The sequence below is a fragment of the Podarcis muralis genome, chromosome 4 (assembly GCF_964188315.1).
Source record: "Podarcis muralis chromosome 4, rPodMur119.hap1.1, whole genome shotgun sequence".
NCBI lineage: Eukaryota > Metazoa > Chordata > Lepidosauria > Squamata > Lacertidae > Podarcis > Podarcis muralis.
The window spans coordinates 17277110-17302745 of record NC_135658.1 but is presented as its reverse complement, the minus strand read 5'-3'; the positions used below and the strand labels follow the sequence as shown (position 1 = coordinate 17302745).

The 25636-nt window shown below is 45.3% G+C and overlaps 1 protein-coding gene across 10 annotated transcripts in view; it reads right to left on the bottom strand.

Moving 5' to 3' along the window:
- Nucleotides 1-4821: 4821 nt before the first annotated feature.
- The window catches only part of FAT3 (FAT atypical cadherin 3), a 468770-nt gene continuing 447955 nt past the window's right edge, over nt 4822-25636 (bottom strand). For 5 of the 10 annotated variants that reach the window (XM_028726039.2, XM_077926983.1, XM_077926984.1 and 2 more), the window contains 6 exons: nt 23029-23182; nt 21618-22270; nt 20335-20448; nt 18086-18145; nt 11476-11511; nt 4822-10780 (listed from right to left, as the gene is read on the bottom strand). In XM_028726039.2, coding sequence (XP_028581872.2) covers nt 10155-10780; nt 11476-11511; nt 18086-18145; nt 20335-20448; nt 21618-22270; nt 23029-23182 — 1643 coding nt within the window. In that variant the 3' untranslated portion in view covers nt 4822-10154. Of the gene's footprint in view, nt 10781-11475; nt 11512-11906; nt 11983-18085; nt 18146-20334; nt 20449-21617; nt 22271-23028; nt 23183-25636 lie in introns of all 10 variants that reach the window. The other 5 variants (XM_077926985.1, XM_077926987.1, XM_077926988.1 and 2 more) reach the window with 4 other exon arrangements.

Sequence of the window (25636 nt, the reverse complement as noted above, 5' to 3'; positions counted from 1 at the left end):
GCGACCTGATTGGCCTACGGGAGAATCCCAGAATTAGCCAATCACGTGGGGCCCATTGAGTAAACAATGTATATAAAGCAGACATTTCGGGGGAACTTCCATTCCTCACTACTCTGGGCTCGACTCCGAGTATATTTCAGTAGAGTTGGAAGGCACCTTGAGGGTCAACTTGTACAAACCCTCAACAATGCAGGAATATGCAGATCACTACAAAAAGACAGCCCCAAACGCCAGACTTAGAAATCTATAAAGCTGTGGCACAAAAGAAAAAAGAATTGTGAGGGAGGAGGGTGGGGGAGAGGAAGCAAAGTCAGGCACAAGTTCTTAGTTCCTTGCTCTTCTAATGCTCAAGAAGAAACTGGAGGTCAAAGCTGCTGGTTTTTCTGCTGCGCTGAAGGAGTGGCCCTGCATTCCTCCTCTCCCCTCTTCTGTTCCAGCCTGATGGAACGGTTGCTGCCAGGTGATATAGGCTGTACGGATTGGGTCTAGAAGGAGGGGGCAAGTGGGCAGGCCATGGCAACAGCAGAAAGGACAAGGAAGGCCTGATCACAGTCCAAGATCCCTCCAAAACCTGGAGCCAGTTCGACCACCAGTATCCCAGGGGTTCCTAAACACCCAGGGGGAACCAGGTTGGGATTCCTTCCAGCTCTGCAATACGATGATGCGCTCCTAAAAGATTTGGCATTGCCCGACCAGAGAACAGTTCTGAGACATTTCTTGTCCAACACTGCCACCATGTGGCATCATTTCCTTCTCCCCACCCAAAGACAAACTGGTCTTAAAAGGAAACACTTCTCGTGGTGTTTCTTTCTTAGGAGCCACTCAAACCGACTTCGGGGTAGTTTCAGTGCGCACGCAGCCAGAGACTAAGCCCGCGTGGAAACTTCCTCTGCCCTTCCCGCTTCAACTCTCTCCTGGATCTGGGAGACAGCAGTGCAGGAGATTGTGGGGAAGCACCTGTCCATTCACTTGCCTCTCCTGCCTCTTCCGCTAGCTCTGAAGCTTCCCCTGTGCAGAATCTTGCCTCCTGGGTGGTACAGATCCCCACAAATCACTCACCCCCTGCTCCCGAGTCAGGCTCGTTCCCCTTCCCCTGATGCAGTCGACATCCTTCTGCTAGTCTCTGACACAATGTGCCATTTAATTAATTAATTTATTTCATAAAATTTATATACTGCTTCATTTAAAAAAAAAATAAATAAAACAAAGCTCAAAGAAAGGTTTTAGTCCTTCAAAATCGCCCTCCAAAGGGGACCTCTGCTGTTTCAAAATGCATGTTTAGTCAGCAGTGTGGTAATTTCAGAAGCTGGTCGCCTCTTCTTTTTTTTAATAATTTTCAGTTTCTGAAGATGCTTATAACCAACAACCCCCATATATAGCCCCCACCCCAAGATACATTCCATGCATATACAGTGTAAACGATACTGCCAAACAGTAAGCAGATTCGTATAATATATAGTTGATAGATGGTGATCAGTTAAGTGTTTTCTGGTGGAACAGACTTCAATGAGAAGTGGTGGACACTCCTTCCTGGGAGGTTTTTAAGCAGAGGTTTGATAGTCATCAGTCATGTATGATTTATTTGAGATTCCTGCATTGCAGGCGGTTGGACCAATTATTATTATTATTATTATTATTATTATTATTATTATTATTATTATTATTATTATACCCCGCCCATCTGGCTGGGTTTCCCCAGTCACTCTGGGCGGCTTTCAACAGAATATTAAAATACAGTAGTCTATTAAACATTAAAGGCTGCCTTCAGATGTCTTCTGGTAGTTGTTGTTCTCTTTGACATCTGGTGGGAGGGCGTTCCACAGGGCGGAAGCCACTACCGAGAAGGCCCTCTGCCTGGTTCCCTGTAACTTGGCTTCTCGCAGGGAGGGATCCGCCAGAAGGCCCTCAGAGCTGGACCTCAGTGTCTGGGCAAAATGATGGGGGTGGAGACGCTCCTTCAGGTATACTGGACCAAGGCCGTTTAGCTCTACAGTTCTCTGATTCTACACTCTCAGTCTTAACCGATCATTCCAGAGTGACGGTCTCAGTAGCTGATCTCAACTTGTCCATGTCTGCTTTCCCCACTCCTTCAAATTCTTTGCCTTTTCATCTTCCCTACATGCTATCTTCCTTCATCTCTGCACCTCCTCCTTGGGTCTGGCTCCACCTACATTTAGCTCTGGCCCCATTTACCGGCTGCTGTGCTCAGTGCGATGATTGTTCCAGGCTGCCAGGGACTGGAAGCTCCCTTGGCACAAGCTGAATGTCGGAAACATAAATTCCAACTTTGCAATGCTTTCTTTGGCCCGCCCTGAATCTCCCAACATTCTGCATCCTAGAACAGACCTGGGTTCTGGTCTTGCGAAACCTCTTTCCTCTGCTCACCTTTTCTTCCATGCCTCACATAACTTTCGCACGTGGTCTCAGAGGAAGGGGCTGCGTCTTTCTCCATGTAGATCATTTAGCAACTCAAACATAATTACCCAGCTCCTCCTGGGAGACAGCTGTGCTCCAGGCAACAGCACCACAGCACAGCTTTCTTTTATTATTAATGACAATGCTCCAAATCGATAGCAGGGTATTGATTGAACTTCCAACCACAGAAGTAATTATAAGACTGATATTTAATTCAGCCACAGACATGTTTCTTAAATGGTGCATTTGTGCTCCCGGAACATCCGTTATTCTATTTTCTTTCCGGCATACTTTGCAGTGTGCATAATTTCATTTGGATCAAACACCTAGGGCTGTAGCCATTGCTTTGCTACTCAGAGTAAACCTGTCGAAATGACTGGACCTATGCAAGGCTGCTGAGCAGGAGCCAAGACCTTGAAGAGAAGGGAGAGCTTGGGTGGACAGCAACAATATTGGATGTGTGCTGCTACACATAGTATTGGTAAGCCCTTTTATATTGCTCCCTTTCTTGTTTGATGCTGGTTTTTAATGCTTGCTTTTGTAAGTAGCTTCGAGTGCACCTTCCCGAATAATATTGTTATGAATTGGGGCAGCAGGGAATGGGCTGCATGACAAGATCCTTCTACTCCCTGGATCCAGCAAGTGTTGAAATATAATCAAGGATTCAAAGCTGGCTTCCTGGTGAAGTGATAGGGTGTTAAGGGAACAAAGGAAGTGGATCTGTGCTGGGTGAAAACTTATTGGTAGTTAAAAAGACAAAGGGCAGAGCTGAGACCTGAGGTGTGTGAGCTCGAAGTAGATAGAAGCCAGAAATAGAGTATGATGCTCGATTTCTACTGAAATCCATGGGAGAAGCAAGACCCTCTTGGGGTGTTAATACTGTGAACACCTCCGTCGTAGGCTCCGGTTGCATATATGTGCAAATAAACCATATATCATGAAGACATATCTGCCGAGTGGCTGAGTGAGTGGCAAAATGAATGTTTGGCAGCTTAGCTGAATGGCTCAAAAAGGGACCAGCTGAGTGTGTTGATGGGTCAGTAGCTACGTGGCTACTCAGTGAAAGACTAACTGGCTGAGTGACTGGTAAAGTGTGAGTGGCTATATTCCAAGAGAGGAGCAAAATCTGGGACATGGGCATCAGGTAAGGGCTCCTCCTACTGCAGACAGATATAATGATCCTTGGGCAGCCAGGAGAACAAGAGAGCCAATGCTTGTCCACCTCCCTATTGACCCTAGGATGCAGGAATTGAGAACTATTTCCAGCAGGAGGTTTGAGGGCAAATCTATGGGGCTTCTGTGTCAATGGCAGGCATAGCCAGAGGCAAAAGTGAACCTTACCTTTGTACAAGAGGCTACAGTCATGCAGAAGCCAGAGGTTTCTATATGCATGCAGGTCCCACAATCCTCCGGCCCGCTATGCGAAAATTCACTTATCCGAACATAAAAGAATTTCGCCCAAACCTTGCTACTGAATAGATACTGAACAGCCGGTTTGCCCCCTTCCTGATGTGATTGTGCTTTGCTGGTCAGGGGTAGCCATTTTCAGACAGAAAACATGAAGGGAGAAAGACAGCTTTGTTATTGTTGTTGTTTAGTCATGTCCGACTCTTCGTAACCTCATGGTTAAGACAGCAAAATCAGACAAATCAGAGATCAGGAGAGATCAGGTATATAAGTTTTCCCTTTGTCTCTCTTTTGCTGGTCGGCTGCAGCCATTTCAGGAAGAAACCATGGTGTGTGTGTGGGGGGGAGGGACGGGGAGCAAGATTGAACAAATCCTGGAGTCGGACAGCTATAACTCACACAGCTTCATTGTAGATAGCTCTTTATTCACAGAAACAAGGTAGCTCAGGCCAGGCCTAGAGAGGGCACCAACTCTTCATGGTAGAAGTGGCCCCATGGGGCAGTCGTGAGCACTGAAGGTCCCTGATTTCCCACAGCTCTCCAAGCCTTCCTTCCCAGGCAATCTGAGGCTCCAACGCCTTGTCTGTTTTTGCTCCACCCTCTTCATACCTCTTCTGGTCCTGGGAGACCAGCAGGGAGGGGAAGCTGGTCACAGCAGGAGGAAGGCATTTGCACCTCTTTAGCAGCCTGACTTCTCTCTGCCTCTCAGCCCTGCTCCTCTCCTCTTCTGCCTCCGATTCTGGACTGCTCTCTGCCGCAGCCTCTTCCTGCTCACTAAAGCCTGTTACCTCTTCAGCTTCTGACACCTCCTCCCCCCAGTCTGCTCCCTCTGACCTCTCATCGCCATCCCACCACCAATCCCTTAGCTCTGAGCCTTCTTCCCTCGGGGGTTTCCCCAGCTGGTGCCTATGACAACTCCTCTGCCTCCAGCCAGTCCATGTTCACTTGTACTGTGCAGTGAGAATGCACCCCAATGGAAAAAGCCAATGAAGAATCAACTCAATGTGTTTTTGTTTTTACTTGAAAACTGGTTTTAAATTTTGGCAGTTACAAACCTGTACACATTTTTTTCTGTCTTTTTTTTTCTTTTTTAGCAAAATAACACAAGACAATACTGCCAACAGCAAATATGAAAGACCGATGCATTTGCCGACGAGGGACCAGATCCACACGAAGTGATAACCTTCCCTTTGCATAAAGTTGTTGTGTAGTTGGAATAATGGCGGAACCTCAAATGCCTACGTGAAACAGCATTAGAAAACATGTCTGTAATAGCATTTGTGCAAAGACCCATTCATCTGAAGGGCTGGGGTTCATTAGGAAGCAGTCTTAGAAACTGAGAGAAATGTTAATGAGAAACAGCTGATTCAAAGAAAAGTTACAGTACATTCTGAAGTGATTAAGAAGTGTTGTTTCCCCAACCTATTCACCTTTTTTTGTTGATTTTTCCATTACCTTAAATCTGACATTGATGAGTTTCTTCAGAATACATAAATGAACACGGAAAAAAAAGAAATTAAAAGCAACTTGATTGGCATCAAATATCTACAAAAGCCAGGTAATTCCAAAATTATTATGTACATTATTTTATAAACTTTTTTTTAAAACACCAAAAACATACATCTTTTACAAACCAGCCTGCTTGCAACAGGTAAAATTTACAAGACAACTATCTTTCTTATACAGTGCTTCAAAAGAACTCCTTACATTTCCCAGACGAACCTCTCCAAATGCAGTTACTATGGGCTTGTAAAATAGTTCTGGAAACAACCCAGGTCTCTGATAATGACAGGATTTAGCTATACAGTGAGGGTTCAAATTTCCACCACCCGGTTCAAATTTATCCTTAACACTGCCGGTATCAAACCCTGGTTATGGCCTTGTAACACAACATTTGTAAATTATTGCTTTATAAAAAAAATTACATGATGGGAATCATTTCATTTGCAGTACTCTCCAGTTGCCCCTCTCACATGTGAAGTAACAACAACGTCAGTGCCTTTTTGTTTGGTGCATAGCCTTGGAAACAGCAAGCTGAAATTAACAGTCTGCAATGGACAAGCTTACAGTAAATTGCATTACAGATATGTCGGGTGTGAGGACAAGTGCCAAACAGGCAAAACCGTGATTACAAAATGATTTCAGAAACACCAAATGTTGCGTCATCATGAACACGCCTCCCACCTCCATTTCCTGATTTAAGGTCTTTCCGCAAACTATTTTTTGAAACTACAGTTCAATACGATAGCCCCGTTAAAAACTTCTTGCAGTTCTTTCCCTCTAGAATCTGAAAACTCCCTTTAAATAAAAGCAGCCCACTAACTTGACGGCAATGCCAAATTCTTACCACGAGGAAACCAGAAGTCTGTGACCCTTGGTAGTATATGAATTCATCATGATACACCATGAGCTGCCGCCTGAACGGAAAGAGGTTTGGAGTCACAAATACCTCGTGGGCAATCCTTTCTTTCGATAGATTTGGTTTACTCTTTTGTTAGCGGGACGATCTTTTAACACTGAAAGCAGATCTGGGCAGCATATGACCCACAAAAAGTCTCCAGGATGTCCCAGTCTACTACATGGAGGGAAGAGAAGTCAGAAATGTGGTTTTCCCTGCCTGGAGTCTGAAGTGCTTCAGGGTAGAATCCTACTTCCTCAGTCAGGCCCAGAGCACATTCATACCACACATTAAAAAATGGCCACTTTACATAGTAATGGCTTCCTTCAAAAAATTCTGGTAGCTGTAGTTTGCAAAGGGTGCTGAGAGGAGGTCCCTGTTCCTCTCCCAGAACTACAACTCCCGGAGTGGGAGTTTAACAGTCAATCCCTCTCAGGAATGGGATAGCTCTGGGAGGGGAAGAGGGGTCTCTTTAACAACTCTTGGACAAACTACAGCCCCCAGAATTCTTTGGGAGGAAAGCCATGACCATTTCTAGTAGTATCATAGTGCTTTAAATGTATTATAGTGCGAATGTGGCCTGTGAGCCTTGCAAGACCAGCTCAAATTCAGCTGACTCAATCGAGTCACGGAACTTTCTTACAACTAACCTTTGCCACACGTCACGGGCGCTAATCCAAACAGAACACAAATCGGAAGCAGAAATGATGATTCACACAATGCATGCCCACTGTTTTCTTCTAGATCGTGGCCAATGTTGTTAGGGATTTGTTTATTTTTTAGCCTGGAGGATTAAGGGTGGAAACATGCAAGCAAGTCTGTGTGGGGTTAAGGAAGAGCCTAAATGAAAATATGGTGCATGGGTTAATGAATACAATTATTTCTGAGGTTTGCACAGCTGGACTTTCCCCCTTGCATAAGTTGGGCAACTGTATGGGCCGAGGGGGCAGAGAGCAGCTGGAGGAAAAAGAGAGAGGGGGGTAGAATGGTTGGCTGCATAGGCTTTGGGAAGAAGGGGAAGGACCGAAAACTGCAGGGCTCCCACAGAGGGGAGGGCAGCTTAGGATGTGCAAGAATGGAAGATATTCCCTGCTCAGGAGCCAAGGCTCCCACCATACTGCTAACGTTAGGCAGCGTTAGAGTCCTTTGTGCGGAAGACTTGTAGAAAACAGGCGGGGGACACACCAAGTGCAGGGAATAGCGGCGTTTATCTTCTTGCTTGTGCATTAAGGGGTTCCCGCTTTTCAATTTATTTCCCTGTGTGATCCTGTTGATATGTTGCAGTAAAAATAAAAAATAAACCTAGATATTGAGCGCCCCTGGGAAACACAAGCTGGAATGCACCCTCTGTGAAGTGTAAACCAGGTAGGGATTATTTCGCAATTACTTCGTGGTGGGGGACAGAGGTCACTGGTTCAGTCGAAGAAAGGTTCAAAGTTCACGCGTGCAATAGCTGAAGCGACCCAACGCATACTGGGTGTGAACTACGGCAGAACACCTCACTGCCCATCCCGCTATTGAAAAAGGAAGTTAAATTCTCCTGTCCCACCAGGACAATTCACACACACACACACATCAGCGAGCTTCTCCATTGAGGAAGCACCTCTGAGTCAGCAGACCCTTTTGGCCAGTGTTGGCCGCCCCTCGCTTGGAAGAACTGGTTTGAGTTTGGGAGACAAATTTGTTATTTAGCTTCTTCTTCACAACTGGCAGACAGGAAGTTCAAGTAATATCGCTTCCCCACCCGCCCACCCTCCCAGAAAACACATCGGAGGTGGAAGGACTGAGAAAGCAAAGGTATCACAAATTTGTTACGTCCATGATATTCTTGAGGGGAAACCAAGAAAAATGTCCATTAATTTAACAGGAAGTATGGACAGGCCTATATTTATCAAAATATTCATATGGGTGATATATTTGCCTTGGCTCAAAACCCATTTTTAACAGATGTCTCAGTGCTCTATCCAGAATGTTTGCTGCGGTACAAATCTTTGCGATGATGCTCTTAAGAGAATGTGGGGAAAGGGGCAGTAAACATTGAATTACGAGCTCCACAATGTGGATTTCAGAGTCCCTTTGCTATTAAAAGTGTTACATGGCGGTTGTGTTGTTTATTCCTTCTTGTTGCTTTTAACCATTTTGACTGCTGGGTGGCAGCTTATGAACAATATTTCTCGTGGCAGAAAGAACTGGCTGCTGATTAGCTTAATGAAAGCTGAAACGATGAAATTCGGTTCAGTCAGCAGAAAAGAAGAAAGAAAAAAAAACCCAGTTCATGGAAGGGAAGCACTGGGAACACTCATTTAACGTCGTGTTGACGGGGAACTCGGATAAGGCAGGGGCATGAAAAACCTGTTAGGGCATCTATTCATCCGTGACTCCACTCCAGGAGGAATGATTTATTCATTCCGTACCCTTCCTGGCTGGCTGAATTCTCTTAGCAAAGGGAGAGTGGTTTCCCCTCCCACCTTTAAACTGTATATAGGCAAGATAAAATAAATAAAAATTATTTTAAGAGACGGCAACCCCTTTCCCTTTTTGCAGCATTAAAGCCGGGGATGCAAATATGGCTGGGGAACACTTCCCCAGACCGCCACAATTTTCTAGTTGTTTTTTTTAAAAGAGAGCATGTGGATGAACAAAAAGTGGTGATGAATCCCCAAAAGCCTACAGTGGGTCGCGAGGGACCGAACACACCAAAATAAATAAGTAAAAATAGTGTGGATGCCTTGGGAGTTTTTTTGCACAGACCACGTGTGGGATGCAGAAGCAGCTCCTCAGCAGAGTTCCTTGAAGAACGCCGGTCTGCAAATCCTGCGTCCTTGGAGCGCCTCTCAGCAGAGTGGCCAAGTGCGAAGGAGAGCAGGGCTCCCGAATCCTTTCACTGCTGTGCAGTGGCTGGAGTTTTTCTGCAGCTGCTGCTTACTCCTGCAAGACGAGCTGCTCCAATCCTCCTTCTTTCCTGGAACTACAGGATGGTCAGTATGGTCTTAAGTACATTTCATGCTCATTTGATGAGATCAAGGCACCGATTGCTACTAAGGAGTTGGTCTGGCAGTGTGCTAGCTCACCATCGTGCACAAGCCGAGGCACAGTGACCCACTGGATTCAACTGAGAACATGGAGTGATTGTTGCAGATTCCATATGGTTTGCAGCAGATGGGATATCCCGCCACTCAGTGTCTCAACATGGTGCCAAAGTATCTCTCAATCCCCTCTTGCTTTGGGGCTGGAGGAAGAACTACAACCTGCAGATGAGATCCACTGAAATTAACAGACACAGCTAACTTAGATGCTTAAGTCTACCCTGTGTGGGGCTAGAATTGGAAACAACTCTTAGAATATAAACACAGTCACTTTAACTACATCCATAACATGGCAGAAAGGGATCTTATTATGGACTGTTGGTTTGGAAAGCATGCCCCTTTCCCCTCCTTAAAATTCAGATATACTTTGTGCAGCAGCAGCCTTGGCACCTAATTCACCCTTATTTATCACTTCACCCAAGTTTGACCCATGCAGCCACAGTTCTAGGAGCCAGGAAATGAGGTTCAGCTTTTCTTGAATACTGCAAGTGCTTCAGCCTTGTAACACTTTTAATAGCGTGATCCCCCACAAAGCTGGTTGGAGGAAAATTCAGTCTGCCACCACACAATGGAGAACCTCTATGCTTGGCAACAAACAACCAACGTCAACTCCAAGGGATCGAGAGCCTTCTCCAGCTACCAATTTTGGGAGGCAACCATTTGCTCTCTCCTTTCACATGGTCACCACGGATTTCTCGACAGGGTTAAAAATGGGTTATGCTATATTTCCACTTTGCCCCATATACAGATCTATTTATTTTTTTCCTCAGTGAAAAGAAAGCCTTCTTGACAGTTAATGCTATGAATGGGACCAAATGACAGAAACAACGTCAACAAAAGAGGCTCCTTCACACTTGGGTCTGGTGGTGGGTCTCCACAAATGGAATGTGAACGTGGTGGTGGTCAAGGCGCAGCTCCTCAATGCTTTCATAGTCACTCATGGCCACCTCAGAGTCATCAAAGCCACAGCCCATAGAAACGTCAGACGACGATGCGTCCAGGGAATTGTGTAAGGACAAGGGCTTCTTGGCCAGGCTATTGTTCTCTGCGTTTGGTCCTGGGCCAACGCCAAAAGTACTAAACTCGTTCCCAGTCTGAGACCCGCCGTTGTCCATCTCGTTGGGGAACTGGTGCGGAGGGAGGTACTGGCTCGGGTGGAACTGAGGACGTCGCCTGCAATCCGGGCTAAGTGTGCCAGCCATGGAGACCGGCTGGGATGAAGGAAGGGCTTCGTATTGGTCTGGGTAATCCTCTGGGAGGGGAGGCGGCAACTGGTCCTGGTTTAAAAACTCCTCATCCTGTGGCGGAGGGTAGTCGCTGTCAATATCGTAGCCGCCAAGGTAGTAGTCTGTTTCCAGCTCCCTTGTGCTCCCGTGATGCACTGAGCTGCCATCTGTTGTCTCATAATTGGGCACCTCCTCAATGTCAGATAGTCGAGCGCTCGGCATCCAATCAGAGGTGTCCCAGTGATAAGCTGTGGAAGGAAGCAAACCCACAGTGAATGGGGAGGGAGGCGTTAAGTCTTGGAAGAGAGGCAGTCAATGGCATGCACCCGGCATGAAACAAATCCCCACTGCGTCCGAGCATAATGAAGCTGTATATGCAAAAAAATAGCTGGCATGCATCACCGTTGTTTTGCTTTTTAAAACCCTGGCCAACCATGCTTTGGCCCAAGTGGAGAGAAGCGATATAACGTCACGACGACAACCAATGCAACACAGCCAAGTTTATGTTAGAAAGGAAGAGTCTGAGAAATAAATAAAAAATGCTGAAAACCCAACATAAGGTTCCACGCATGGGAGGTGAGCATCAAACTGTTAGCACAGAACGCAAATATATACATTAATAGAAGTCAGCATGCTCTTGCTGCTGCATTCTTTTCCAAGATCTTGGTCTGGGGAGGGAAAGCAAAATTACACAGGCACACAAAATAAATAGGCGGAAATGAAAAAGAACCAACAAATCCCTGGAAGGAAAATGAAAACAAAATTCCACCCCACCCCCGCCTTGGGCATCCAAAATATATACATGCTCAGACATGCAGAACATGGGCATAGCTTGATCTAAAAGGTGAAGGCCGAACTGAGTGTATTAGTAATGTGTTAAAACTCCGGCCTTTGGGACCCCCCTCCACATTCCCACGAGTTTCAGCAGGCAGGTATGCGTCACCTCTGTTGTAGTTCTGTCCTTGATCCATATCAGTCACTGTTAAATACAAAGTGGGAGAAAAAGCAACACTGGAAACTCTCAGGCCTGCACATTGCAGAAAAATCTCACATTGCTTCTAAAACACATCTGACTTCAAAGTATTATGAAAAGTGCTTTTAAGCAAAGCTTCAGTTTAAGGTTTATCTTTTTAAAAAGCAAATAGATCTGATTTTTCTAGGCAGAAGTCAATCGACACAATCACTTTACGTCTAATCATTACGACTATAGTTATCTGAATCAAACATGCAAAGCTGACTCAAGCACATAGCTTTAACACAAACAAAAAAACACCTATGCAGTTTCCCCCCCTCTCTCGCTCTCTTAAAATTTGCGAAGTATGCTTTATCTCTCTCTCTTGCTCACTGTGAAACAGAAAAAAAATAAGAATCTACCATTCTCAGGGCCGGTTCAAACAAATCTGGGCCCAAGTACGCTCAGATACCACGGTGAGAGGCACGGTATAACAACCTGAACAGAACAGAATAGAAAGGCAGTCAATTGGGCCACCGGAAGCAAATACGACAGAGCCCTCTCCTAGCTAGAAAGAGGAGACTTTCTATATGGAGTGTGGAACGAGGCCGGGGGAAGGAAACAGCCTGGGTTCCTTCTCTGCCTTTATCTTAGGGTCTGCTAAGGATAATCCACCATGGTGGGGTGATGCTGTGCTCCCAACACCGAAGTCACTGTTACTTACTGGGATGGAGCAAGGCAGGTGGCAGCAACCTCAGGGCCATGCGGGCACTTTGGTGGAGCCAATCCCTTGCTTCCACTGGTGCATCCACACTCTGCCAACTTTGCTGCCACCCCAGTAAGTGGTAGGGTGTGAGGGAGGTCCCCAGAATCCACCCCACTATCTTGGTGGCTCCAAATACCAAGTCCGACTGCTGGCCCAGGTTGTTGTTATCTAGCCTTAGGGCTCATGCAGACTTCCTTTTGCACCACACATTCCAGGCACTTGAAAACTCTGTGTCTGGGAGGTCTGTTTTTGTTTGTCCCCATGCTTTACCCAGGAAAACCTTGAATCGGAGCAAACGGCAATCCACAGAAAAGCCATTTGCTCTGCTTCAGTGGTAAAAGGTGGGTTTTCCCAGGGAAAGCACTGGGACAAAAAACCAAAGACACAGCTTGGAAACGAGAGCTCTAAAGCCCAGATGTATGCCTAGAAACATGGACGAAAAGAAGACTGGATGAGCCCATAGTAGCAGATTGCATCTCTCCAGGCTTTCTTTCAGGCAGCAGTCTTTCTTAGCCTACCTAGAGGTGGCAGGGATTGAATCTGGGACCTTTCACATTCAAACTACGTTTCCGAGCACAATTCAAAGTGTTGGTGCTGACCTTTAAAGCCCTAAACGGCCTCGGTCCAGTATGTCTGAAGGAGCGTCTCCATCCCCATCATTCTACCCGGACACTGAGGTCCAGCGCCAAGGGATCTCTGGCGGTTCCCTCACTGCGAGAAGCCAAGTTACAGGGAACCAGGCAGAGGGCCTTCTCGGTAGTGGCGCCTGCCCTGTGGAACGCCCTCCCACCAGATGTCAAAGAGAAAAATAACTATCTGACTTTAGGAAGACATCTGAAGGCAGCCCTGTTTAGGGAAGCTTTTAATGTTTGATGCATTACTGTTTTTTAATATTTTGTTTGAAGCCACCCAGAGTGGGTGGGGTATAAATAATAAATTATTATTATGATTAGCTTGTTCTGTACTGCTGAGCTGTGCAGTTTTTTCTGCAGGAATGCAAATAAGCACATAATATCCCAATATAGGGTTGCCATTCTGCCATTGGCAACAGTGTCTGGGCGAAAATTGGCAAAACATCTGGGAAAATCCGGACGCATGGCAGCCCAACAGCCTTGAGCAAAATTAGAAAAGCTCAACAACTTTGCCAAAAAAAGAAAAAGAAAAAAAGGCGCAACAATCTTTCTGTCCGGACTTTCACTGTTTGGAATATGGCAACCCTATCATAATAGGTTAACAGCAAGAGGGATTTAAAGGCATAGGATGGAAAGAAGCCAGAAAGTAGGCTGTCCTTTTGGAGAAAAGGGTACTTATGATGCAGCTCTTTTTTATTATTATTATCGGGAGATATGACCTGAACAGATTGTTCAGGGCAAACCTTCTGAAATCAATGGACATGATAATTCATTTCTACTCTTAGCAAAACTTAGGTGGAAGCAACCCTACGTTTTTCAACAATGGAGCCCAGAAGTTTACTTTTTATTGTTTTTTAAAAAGAAGGTACGGAGCAGTCTTTGGGGCAGAACTGCAGTGAAATTTATTTTGGGGAGAAAAAGACTTTCCCCCTGGGGCGCTAACCCTGCAGAAGCTTGGTGAAGCATGGGATCCTTTCAGAAGATAGCATTTTGTGATATGTTTGGACCACGTCTCCTGTGATTATCATTTAAAGGCTTTACTTAATTATAAAGGCCGAAGTGGAACACGACAGAACTGGGCTGTCCTGGGTGCAGAAATCCCTCAAGCCCCGGCTGGGGAACCTGAGGTTCTGGCCAGGATTTGAGCTGGGGCAAATTCTGGCAAAACAAAAACAAAAAACCTCAATCTCTGCATTCCTCACATGGGACCTTTGATGGCAATGAAAGATGAACTGAAACGAGGCGAGCGAGATGGTCGGCAGAAGGAAAACCCTTTTTTTCGTGATCAGTGGTTACAGCTCAGGTAGCACTGTCTGAACCGGCCCTGACTGCTCCAAAAGAACAAAACAAAAAACTGACTCAAAAGCATTGCATTGAGAGGAAACGAGGACCGATTCTGGGTCACTGGTTTTATGCCCATACCCCACACAGCGCGGAGGTACCGCACGTCTTAGTGCATGCCTATATGGACAGTTTATATTTATGCTACACAGCAGAACCTCACTAACCTCCTCACCTGCCCACCATGCAGTTCAAAAGGACTTCCCTTCCTTTCCCACGTTGAAGCAAGATTTATGCAAGCAAGGTGTTGTGGACATGCTGCCATCTGCCTTATTGCAGGGCAGATTTGAGGGTAAACCATAACGCGGAACGAGTTTGCCCCTGCAGCTTGATGGAGGAAGAAACTGTCACGCCTTGTTATGCTGCCGTTTCTACGGGGATATACGCTCGGTATTTATTATCCCTGCTATGCAAAAATCTCCAAATGAATCTGAAATTCAGTGTCTAAAATCCCTGGTAGAGGACAAGGTTCCTGAGATCACGTTAAGGGTCGCCAAATTCTGTGCGATTGCCATAAAACTTAGGGAACAAGCTGTGCTATCACAATGATTAAGGCCTTAAATGATAAATTTAGGTTATATGTTAGTGACTAAGTTTTAATTTATAAAAATTTTAACTGTTGCTATATCTGTATTGTCCCTGTTATACCTAATAGCAAAGTTAAATGTATCCCTATTGTGTTTTATGACTTCCTTGATATTTTATGTGGGCTGGAACTGGTCTGCGACCGAAATAATAAAATTCATTCAAGTTCTTGTGAATCCATCAAATGCAGAGCTGTGCCCAAATACACTACAGAATATTTCGCTGTAGGGACTACAGGGACTATGGCCACCTAATTCTTGAATGTCTTCTTCCATAAATCGGTTTTGTCCTGTTTACACACATGGTGCATGGGCAATTCACATTAAAACACCTATTTCTAATGGCATTTTCTCATAAAACCTGCAATTCTAAAATGTTTTCACTCAGAAAGCATCTCTATTAAAAACAGCATGTACAAATGCATATTGTTTTAAGTCATGACCAGATGGATGGGAGGTGGCCTGCTCCTGATGGGTTACACTCCACCTGAAGGATCAGGTAGTCAGCTTGCAGGTACTTCTGGATCCCTTGTTGTCACTTGAGGCTCAGGCGGCCTCAGTGGCGCAGAGTGCCTTCCATCAGCTTCAGCTGGTGGCCTATCTACACCCCTAACGGGACAGGGACAGCCTAACTTCTGTCATCTATGATCTGGTAACCTCCAGGTTAGATTACTGCAATACGTCACACATGGGGCTGCCTCTGAAGATGGTTCAGAACCTTCAGCTGGGGCAGAATTCAGCAGCCAGGGGCAAGGTGGTTTAAGCATGTAATCCTGATTCTGGCCTGACTGCGCTGGCTGCCAAATAGTTCCCAGGCCCAATTCAAAGTGCTGTTTTTTTGACCTATAAAGCCTTAACACAGCTCAGAACCGCAGTACTCTCTCCATATGAACTGACCCATACCCTGCACTCATCATCTGAGGCCCTAATGAATCTCTGAGGCCCCCTCCACGAGAGGTCCAGAAGGTGGCAACATGGGAACGGGCCTTTTCTGCGGTGGCTCCTTGATTGTGGAATGCTCTCCCCAGAGAGGCCTGCCTGGTGGGTTCACCACAAATCTTTAGGTGCCAGGTGCAAACTTTTTCTCTTCTCCTTGGCCTTTGGCTAATTAAATGACCTATAGCCTTTTAAACTGTGTGTGTGTGAGGGGTTTGTGTGTTACTGTTTTGTCTGTTATTGTGGTATATATTCCTGTGCTTTTATATTGTAAACCACCCTGTGATCCTCAGAGGAAACGTGGCATATGAATTTAATAAATAAAATAAAAAATAAATGGAATGAATTGCATTGCAAAAATAAAAATCTGAAGCACAGCTTTGCTTCGATCAGTATATTAGTCCAGGAGGCGCAAAGCAGGTCAACGGATGCTGGAATTTGCAAAGAACCAGTTAATCAAACTTCTTTTTTTCACATCAGGCCCATGGGCTGTGCCCCAAGCTGAGGTCGGGTTCAAACTAAACTGGGGATTATTATTCTTATTTATTCAATTTATATACCGCCCTTTATCAAAAGATCCCAGGGTGGTATGGTCCTCCAAACAAATATTCCTACTTGAATCTCCTGGTTCATTTTTACTTTTAACATTGCTAGTTAGGGACATAGTTGGATTTAGGGACTTTGGGGGGGAAAAGAACAGATTTTGTTAATAGAGAAAACTGCAATCTAGATTATTATTATTATTATTATTATTATTATTATTATTATTATTATTATTAAAAAGCTCCTTTATGCTAAACCAGAACATTGGTCCACTTAGCCCAGTATCATCTATTCTGACAGAGTCAGCTCTTTAAAGTTTCAAGCAAGGATCTTTCCCAGCTGTACTTCCTGAGACCATTCAACGGGACAAGCTGTGGATTAATCCTGAGGCCTTCTGCATTCAAGGCATATGCTCTACCTGGCAGACATCCAAGATGAAACGGCCTCCAAATCAGGCCTTTTGAGCAGGTGTGATCGCAACTGGAAAGCTGATCATGGCTGGGAGAAGCAGCCCAACAGGATATCAATGCTAAGGCAGGGACCTCAGCCTAAAAGCAAGAGGCTTCTATAAAAGCCAATTCTAAAGGAGCTTTCTTGAGATGGCCTGAAAGAGATCCTAGTTTTGCAGAAGACGGCCCTAGCAAAGAACGGAGCTCTTTCCAGCTGGACTACACTATACCAGCTTCTTAATCCTGCCCACCGCATTAGGATTTGCACTATGCTGAAGTTATCTTTGGCAGGCAGAGGCGTCTGGGATTGGACGTTTGGTATCTGGGGGGATACAGAAAGCAACTTCTGGTCCTGGGTTCAAACCTCGCCGCTAACACAACTGCATGAAGTAGCCTGAAGCCAGAGGGGAGGAAGCTTTTTCAGTCCAAGGTTGACAGGGGCAGGGGCTAGAGGTAAAAGTGGATGAAACAACAATTGCAATTTTTCTCGTTTGCACAGCAGTCTGGTCTCTAGATGCACCTGTCCATATACCACATCCATAAGAGCAAGAGGCATGATCAGAGTTCGTGGACAAAATTCAGCCAGGTAAACAAACCTAGGGAGAGGAGGTGTGGCTTGGGGAGAGGAGGTGTGGCTTGGGGAGAGGGGGTGTGGCTTGGGGAGCGTTCCAAGGGCCAGTCACAGGCCTGGACTGCATTTGGCCTCTGGGCCAGAAGCTTCCCAGCTCCGTCTTAGGCAAACCACTGTTTCTCAGTCTCTGCCAGCTATATGCAGAAGACAGCATGATTGGCTTATTTTACAAGGTGATTTAAATTACGCTTTTTGAGGAAGCGGGGTCTGCCTCATTAAAAAATTGGCTAAATTTGGCTAAACAAGTTGGCTCCACAAAAACGTGAAGCATTGCTCTTTGTGTATTGTTTATTTACTACGGTGTCCCTGTGCTTTGGATAAGCTAGCAATGCGCCTGATGCCGCAGCATCTTGTCAAATCCATTTTTTCTTTGGGGACGCTTTCTGACAACGTAATCCCTCTGGGACCATTAGGACCGTAAAAGACACTGCATGTTGGCGTGGGAGGGGCGAACCAAACCCCAAACCCGCTCTCCTCCTAAACACTGACTCTCTGATGTCAAGAAAAGTCATAATAATGAACTGCTTGCCTTCCTCCCAGGCCACCCCTCTCCCCACCTTAAAGACCTTGCTTATTCGTCAAACGAAATCGTTTGCTGCGGCCTGGCAAGTTAGGGTGAGTTAATGAGTTTCTGCTGCGGCTTTTCACACAGAAGAACAAAACGGGAAAACAACGACGCGGCAATTCAGGAGAAATAGTTTTTAAAAATGATTAAATACCTTCATTTTCTATATTGTCAACTACGTTGTTGACAAGCTGTATGACAGTCACTATGGAAGCTTGTGGGAGAAGGAGAGCAGAAATAAAGGGAAGGGTAGCTTCATGTTAGTATTTATAACACACAACGTTCTAAGGCTACCAATATTAAATCCTCACAGCGCAGACAGGTTTGCTGGGACCAGGGGTGGGTGGGGGAAGTCTATGGGCACGGGAAGGGGAGGCAGTGGCATTAATGAATTATGCAGCGGCTTGAAGGACATTTCAATTTCAGATAATCCCATACAATTCCACCCCCCCCAACAGAAAAGCAAATGGGGATACATTCAAAGGCAGTACTTTCAGAAAGCTCATATGCAGTGATGAATATCAGTTCATAAATTCAGCCTGGATTGTCCAGCAGATTCAATTAACCAGGACAGTATCTTGCCTACCTGACACTAATCTCTAATTAATCCTCGCTTAAAGGCCTCCAAAGGCAAGCTGCTATCCTCCTGGCGACCATTATCTTTTTAGGCAATCACAAGGATATGAGATGGTGTGAAAGTCTTTTGGTCTAAATCTTTTTTCCAATAAGAACGCTTTCACTTTATTATACTGTGCCTACGAGAACAAAGCCCTGGTGGGGGAAACGAACAAATCGAGCAGTCTTAATTAAAAGATCATCACCGAATAGCTTTCGTTGAAGGCAGGGCTAGCCAAAGTCGTGCCCTGCAGATGTCGGGGGCTACCATTCCAGTCAACCCTAGCTAGCATGGCCAATCGCCATGGATGAGGAGAGTTGGGGGTCTAAAACATCAGGCTACCCTTGATTTAAGGAAATGGCTTAAAAAACCCAGACTCTGTTATAGATCAAAGATGGCCACTAGGGGCATCAACGGACGGGGGGGGGGGGGCGGCTGAGGGCCACCTCAAAAATTTTCAAGGCGAGGGCCGGGCTGCCTCAAAATTCTGCGGTGGCCACAAGTGCATGCAGCACAACATGCTCACCGCACTTGCACGTGCATGAGTGACGTCAGCATGTTGCATGGCGTGCAAGCATGTTGCACAACATGTGCTCATGCTGCGCCGGTCTCCTTGATTGTGGGGGCAAGCCGGCATGCTTGATGGCCACACTTTCAGCATTGGGGCTGCCGCATTTTCACCAGCTTTGTAGAAGAGGGACATTTCATCTCAGAAGCAACTGGGTGAAGAACTGATGGACTCCTTATCTGTGTCATATAACAACATACAGAGCCAGAAAGCTGGAGTTCCACCTAGTCCAGTATTTCCTACTCGGACCAGCAGTGAGTGGCTCTATTGGTTCTCAAATGGAGTTCTTTTCTAACGACTGCAACCTGATCCTTTAACCCAGTAATGGCCAAACTCGGCCCTCCAGCTGTTTTGGGACCACAAGTCCCATCATCCCTAGCTAACAGGACCAGTGGTCAGGGGTGACAGGAATTGTAGTCCCAAAACGGCTGGAGGGCCAAATGCAGAATTTTAAAATATTTTGCACGCAGAACGTGTGCTCTGCCACTGATCTAAATTTGTAAGATTTTAAAATATCCTCTCTTGTGATGATTATTTTGTAAAGGTAAAGGGACCCCTGACCATTAGGTGCAGTCGTGGCTGACTCTGGGGTTGCGGCGCTCATCTTGCTTTACTGGCCAAGGGAGCTGGCGTACAGCTTCCGGGTCATGTGGCCAGCATGACTGAGCCACTTCTAGAGAACCAGAACAGCACACGGAGACACCGTTTACCTTCCCACTGGAGCGGAACCTATTTATCTACTTGCACTTTGAGGTGCTTTCGAACTGCTGGGTTGGCAGGAGCAGGGGCCAAGCAACAGGAGCTCACCCCGTTGCGGGGATTCAAACCACTGACCTTCTGATTGGCAAGCCCTAGGCTCTGTGGTTTAACCCACAGAGCCACCCGCGTCCCAATTATTTTGTAGTAGTTTGTAAAAAAAGTATTTATACCAGAATAGCCGTCTTCAGCATAGCAATCTTTAGGGAAAGCATGGACTGTTCTTTAAGTCAGTTACCTCTGACTTAAGTCAGTTACCTCTGGCACATAGCTGTGCACAACGGATCGTGCTCCTTTCCCCTTCAGCTAGGAGCCATTCCAGGAGAATCTGTACTACAGAGTGGACACACCATGCTATTCAGCATCTCAGTTATCCACATCTCAAGAAAGTCTGGTAGAACACCAGTATACATATAATACACTCTTGGTGATAAGTGAGGGGGTTAAAATAGTATGCCATTACCATTATCATCGCCCGAGTCTGACTGGTAAGAACTGAGGGACTGGACTTCAGAGTTGCTGCCTTTATTGCTGCCTGAAAAACAGGTCACCTCTTCCACGTCATCAAGTCCTTTGCCTAGACATAGAAAAGAAAGAAAGGAAAGGAAATTGGCGGGGCACAAATCTTTACTGAATCTAACAATGTGCAATCAAAGCTACTTCAACTATTATTACTACTCTTGTTATATTCAATATATTTATGTCCTGCCCATTCCTGCCTAGTTGGAATCCAAGGCGGTTTACAACATTTAAAATAATTAATGATAAGAAACAACCCAGCTTAAAAGATTTTAAAAATAAAAATCTCTCCTCCGTGCTCTTTTCACCCCCTTCTGCTGCCTTATCTGCTAAAGGTAAAGAGAAAGGCAGCGGGAATATTTGGAAGGCTGGTGGTGGCAGAATTCTGACATCCAGGTGTGGCCCAAAGGCTGGCAATTAATAACCCCCATTTTAGTGAAAAGGTTTGTGCATCTGCCTCACCACAAAAATGTGAGTTGTTTTCAGACCACTCCATGTGCAGCCGTAATGCACTCCCTGTTTATCCTTTCATGTTGTATATTTTTAGGTTGTGAAGGTGAGGGCAAGGATTGTGCGTTATTCTCTCTTGATCTGCAAGCCACTCTGACAGCCATGGTGGGAATAAATTAATGAGTGAATGAAGTAAGGAATAGGGGGCGGGGAGAGCCCTGTAATCCACATGTTTAGAAAGCTGGCATGAGTTTGACTTTGTGGTTTTGACTTTCTGTAAGTTATGCTAGAAAAATGCAACCTGTGCTGCAGGTTGTGTGACTCATGCAACACGTTGGCGATTAATCCACACAGAACAATAATTATACATACTTTATCACTGTCTACAACTTTATTAACATCTATCTACAACTCCACTAGCATCTCTCGGTATTGTGAATAACACCGAACTTACCTTTTGTTGGTATCTTCATGAACTTATCTAAAAGACTGAGTTGAGCATTTGAAAAATCTACTGAAACCAGACATTATAAGTTCATTTTAGGCTAGGTAGTTTGCAAGTCTATGCGGCTTTGTTTAATGTTTTGTATTTTTCTCAGAAGGTTGATAAAGTATGTACAATTATTGTTTTCTGTAAGTTATGGCTGCAAAATTTCTAGTGATAATTTTATTGCTTCTATCTTATTTGCAAGCCTCTTTTGAGGTTTCTTCCTACAATCGAAGCAGTATACAAAATTTCGCGAAACCAATAAATGTGCCTCTGCCTAAACCACTCACTTTCAGTGCCGTCTTCCCAGGTCTTCCTGATGGAGTCGCAGTCGGAACGGCATGGAGACACGGCAGGAAGGTTGGGGGCCACACTGCACACGACGACTCCTCGCCTGGCTGTCAGGATCCGAGGAGACTCTGGGTGGAACGTTGTCATCTCCTGATGCTCCACCCCGAGCCCATCAACGATCTTGTCCAAATTGTTCCTTGAGTCGCTCTGGAAGCAAGGGGTGTAGGCCATGGGCCTCACGGGGACCTGAGGTGGCCCCACCTCCTGATAAATATTGCGGCCATCCCCGCTGTTCCTCATGTTTTTGAACTGAATCCCGTTGCTCTTGTGAAGCAGAGCGGCAGTCGCCGGGTCTTGCACCAAGGTGATGTTGTTGCGGGAGTAGTTCTTCCTGAACACTTTCTTGCGGAACACTACGAAAAGGACGACCAACAGGAATATGACGAAAAGCACGACAGCGATGCCGATGAGCTCCTCTTTGCCCACGTAAGAATGGCCGGCTTGGATGTTTGGGACGACCACCGGTCTCAGCCCACAGTGTTGGCCCACATATCCCGGAGTGCAGTTGCATAGAAAGGACCCAAATACGTTGACGCAAGAGCCGCCATTTTCGCACTCTTCTCTCTCGCATTCGTTAATATCCTCCTCACACCTGAAGGGGGGGAAAAGTAGGGGTGAAATCAGAGGCCACAAGTGGCCCTCTAGGAGCAGCTCTGCCACCATCCATCAGCCCGGACACTGAGATCCAGCATAGAGGTCCTTCTGGCGGTTCCCTCCCTGTGAGAAGTGAGGTTACAGGGCCTTCTCGGTAGTGGCGCCCGCCCTGTGGAATGCCCTCCCATTAGATGTCAAGGAGATAAACAACTATCTGACTTTTAGAAGACATTTGAAGGCAGCCCTGAATAGAGAAGTTTTTAATGTTTGATATTTTACTGTGGTAATGTGTTTCACTTGTTGGAAGTCGGACAACCCAGTCAGATTGGGACAACTGAGTCAGGATTATCCCCAGGCCACACACCACTCTGAGCCCATCTCCTTCCCCTTGATTGTTTTCTCATGTGCCCTCAGATCATTACTTTATACACAGAGCAAAGGGCTGAGTTAGGCTAGCCTTCTTCAGATGATGTCCTCCTGAACTTTGGACTACAACTCCCATCTTCCCTGACCATTGGCTATCCTGATTGAGGACGATGGGAACTGTAGTCCAAATCATCTGGAGGGAACCGAGTTGGGGAAGGCTGAGTTAGGCCAATGGTCCTCATTGCGCTTACTTGCATGAACTCTTCAAGGTTTATTTCCCACTTTGCTACAAGATGATGTCGTTTACCGGCGATGCTGGACCCGTAACCTAGGTGCATAGTACCGCATGACCTCCAACACCTCTCCAGGCAGCACAAGCATCAAACTTACGTCAATCCCGTTAACCCGCTCTTGCAGTTGCAGATGAAAGCATTGCCAATGGGATCGCATGAGCCTCCGTTGCGACAAGGATTTGGAAAGCAGGCAGTGATCTCTGACTCGCAGTTTCGCCCGGTGAACTGAGAGAGACAACTGCACTGGTAACCTAAGGTGTTTAAAAACAAACAAACACACAAATCAAAGATTGCTCTCCAAACATGATACAGTACAGTTTCCCTATTAGCATTCGTAAATGGGGCTTTATTTCCCCCTAGTGGCTGGTTTAGGAATACGGCTCGTTTTGGAGCCATAAAAATCTACAGCTTTCAGTTGCAAGGTCTGAGGAACAACTTCCCGTATTACATTGTTTAAGCATAATCTCTATTTAAGCAAAACGTCATGTCTGAATGACCTTAGGCGACAACGGTTTTAGAGATCCCATGTTGATCGCAATCTTTTTTTAACAAAGAGGTTGAAGGACATTTAAGTTTAATATAAAAGAAGACCAATGGGGTGAGTTTTTTTTAATAAAAAAACCCAGTGTTTCTTTAACACTATCACAGAGTAGCCATTCTTATGGATAATAGCTTACCCATCTTATTGCAATGCTCTTTCTCCACAAGAGGAGTGGGGAACTTGCAGCCCCCCATGTATTGCTGGATTCCAGCTCCCATCAGCCTCCGCGAACCTGGTAAATGGTCAGGAATGATGGGAGTTGTGGGTCAACAACACTTGTAGGGCCACAGGTTACCTGTACCTGTTCTATAACACGCCTGTTTAAGTTGTGATCTTCTCCCTAAGCTGAATGCTGTTTTTGCAGGTCTCGATTTAATGTTCTGGTGAGCCATATATGGGAGGGGTGGGCTATATTTGGCTTAGTAAGGGTCACAAGCTGGGTCCAGCAGATGAACTGGGGGATTCTCAAAAGCGATTCCAAGAATGCCTTTCAGTTTGGAATGTGCTGCTTGATAATGCTGTTGGTGGAAGGTAAAAAGCAAGGGAGAACCAGTTTAAAATTGAATGCAAATTCTAGTCGACGCACACGCTGAATTTCGCAGCTACGTGAAATACAGGAGCTGATTTCATCATCATGTGTGAATGAAAAGTGAGAGAAGCTTCAGTGGCCACAAACAAGTGCCATCAACTACTTGCACAGCTGTTTCTGTATTTGGCAGGTGGTGCGTGTTTGCAATGTACAAAAAGGATATTGTGCGGAATGTTAAATGCCACCTGCAACTTTTCTGCCAATGGGTGATATCTCGGTAAGTCATACTCAGAGTAAACCCATTGGAACCAATGGACGTAATCGCACAATGTCCAAAATATTTTCCCATGACAAAAATAAGCACTGCCAATCCATCAATAGAAACAGGTTAATTTGACTGAAGCCAATGCATAAATGACTATCCCTTCAATATGGTTTCAAGAGATATTTCATCTTTTATCTCTCACACTGCACAGAAGCTGATGAAGTTACAACAGTGTCTTACACAGGAATAACAAACAGGTCTTGATTCAGTTATTTCATCCTTTCTGCTGAAAACAAATGTACTTAAGGGCTTAAATCCACAAACCAGTTAAGCTGGAGAACTCTGAATTAAGTATCCTTTAATTCCATCAAGCAACCAAATACAATGCTTTGGTTCAAATCTTTTCTGAAAGGTAAACAGAGGCTTCCTTTCTGAAGTGGAATAAATGAATACCTTTGCTTCCTGCGTGCTATTTTGGGGCTGATTCATACATGACATTATTTATTTGTTTGCACCTGAGATGTACACTTGACCAGATGAAGCGTGAACAACAAGAGAAGAGAAGAAACTTGTGTTTACAGACATGTGTACCACCCACACCCTTGCATTAGGGGGCAGCGGAGTTTTAGAAGTTTGACCTTTCTGAATTCTGATATACAGTGGTGCCTCGCAAGACGAAATTAATTTGCTCCGCGAGTTTTTTCGTCTTGCGGTTTTTTCGTCTTGCGAGGCACGGTTTCGGAAAAGTTTTGGAAAAGCTTCAAAAATCACCAAAGTCTTCAAAAACCTCAAAAAAGGCTACTCCTCGAAGTCAAGTCGCAACTGTATTAACGGTGTTAAGAAAAAGGAAACAAACTTGCAAGACGTTTCCGTCTTGCGAAGCAAGCCCATAGGGAAATGCGTCTTGCGAAGCAACTCAAAAAACCAAAAACCCTTTTGTTTTGAGAGTTTTCCGTTTTGTGAGGCATTCGTCTTGCGAGCTACCACTGTAAATTGATATGTGAATCTGAGCTCAGATATCCATTGGCTTTTGGTTTTTTTTTAATGTTCCAACAAAATTCTCATCTAAAAAAAAAAGTATTAAAATAAGTATTAAAAGTATTAAAGTATTAAAAAAAGTATTAAAAAAAGTATTAAAAAAAGTATTAAAAAAAGTATTAAAATAATGTTTAAAAACAAACCAGGGGACCAGGGAGACCAGGGGAGAATTAGCTGTGGGAGCAGGTGATCTTCATAAAAGGGGATGGGGAGGGAAGGAAGGGGAATAAAAGATCAGGCTAAGTTCAGATTGAAAGCCAGGCAGAATAGCTCTGTCTTACAGGCCCTGTGGAAGGAGGTTAAATCCTGCAGGGCCCTGGTCTCATGGGACA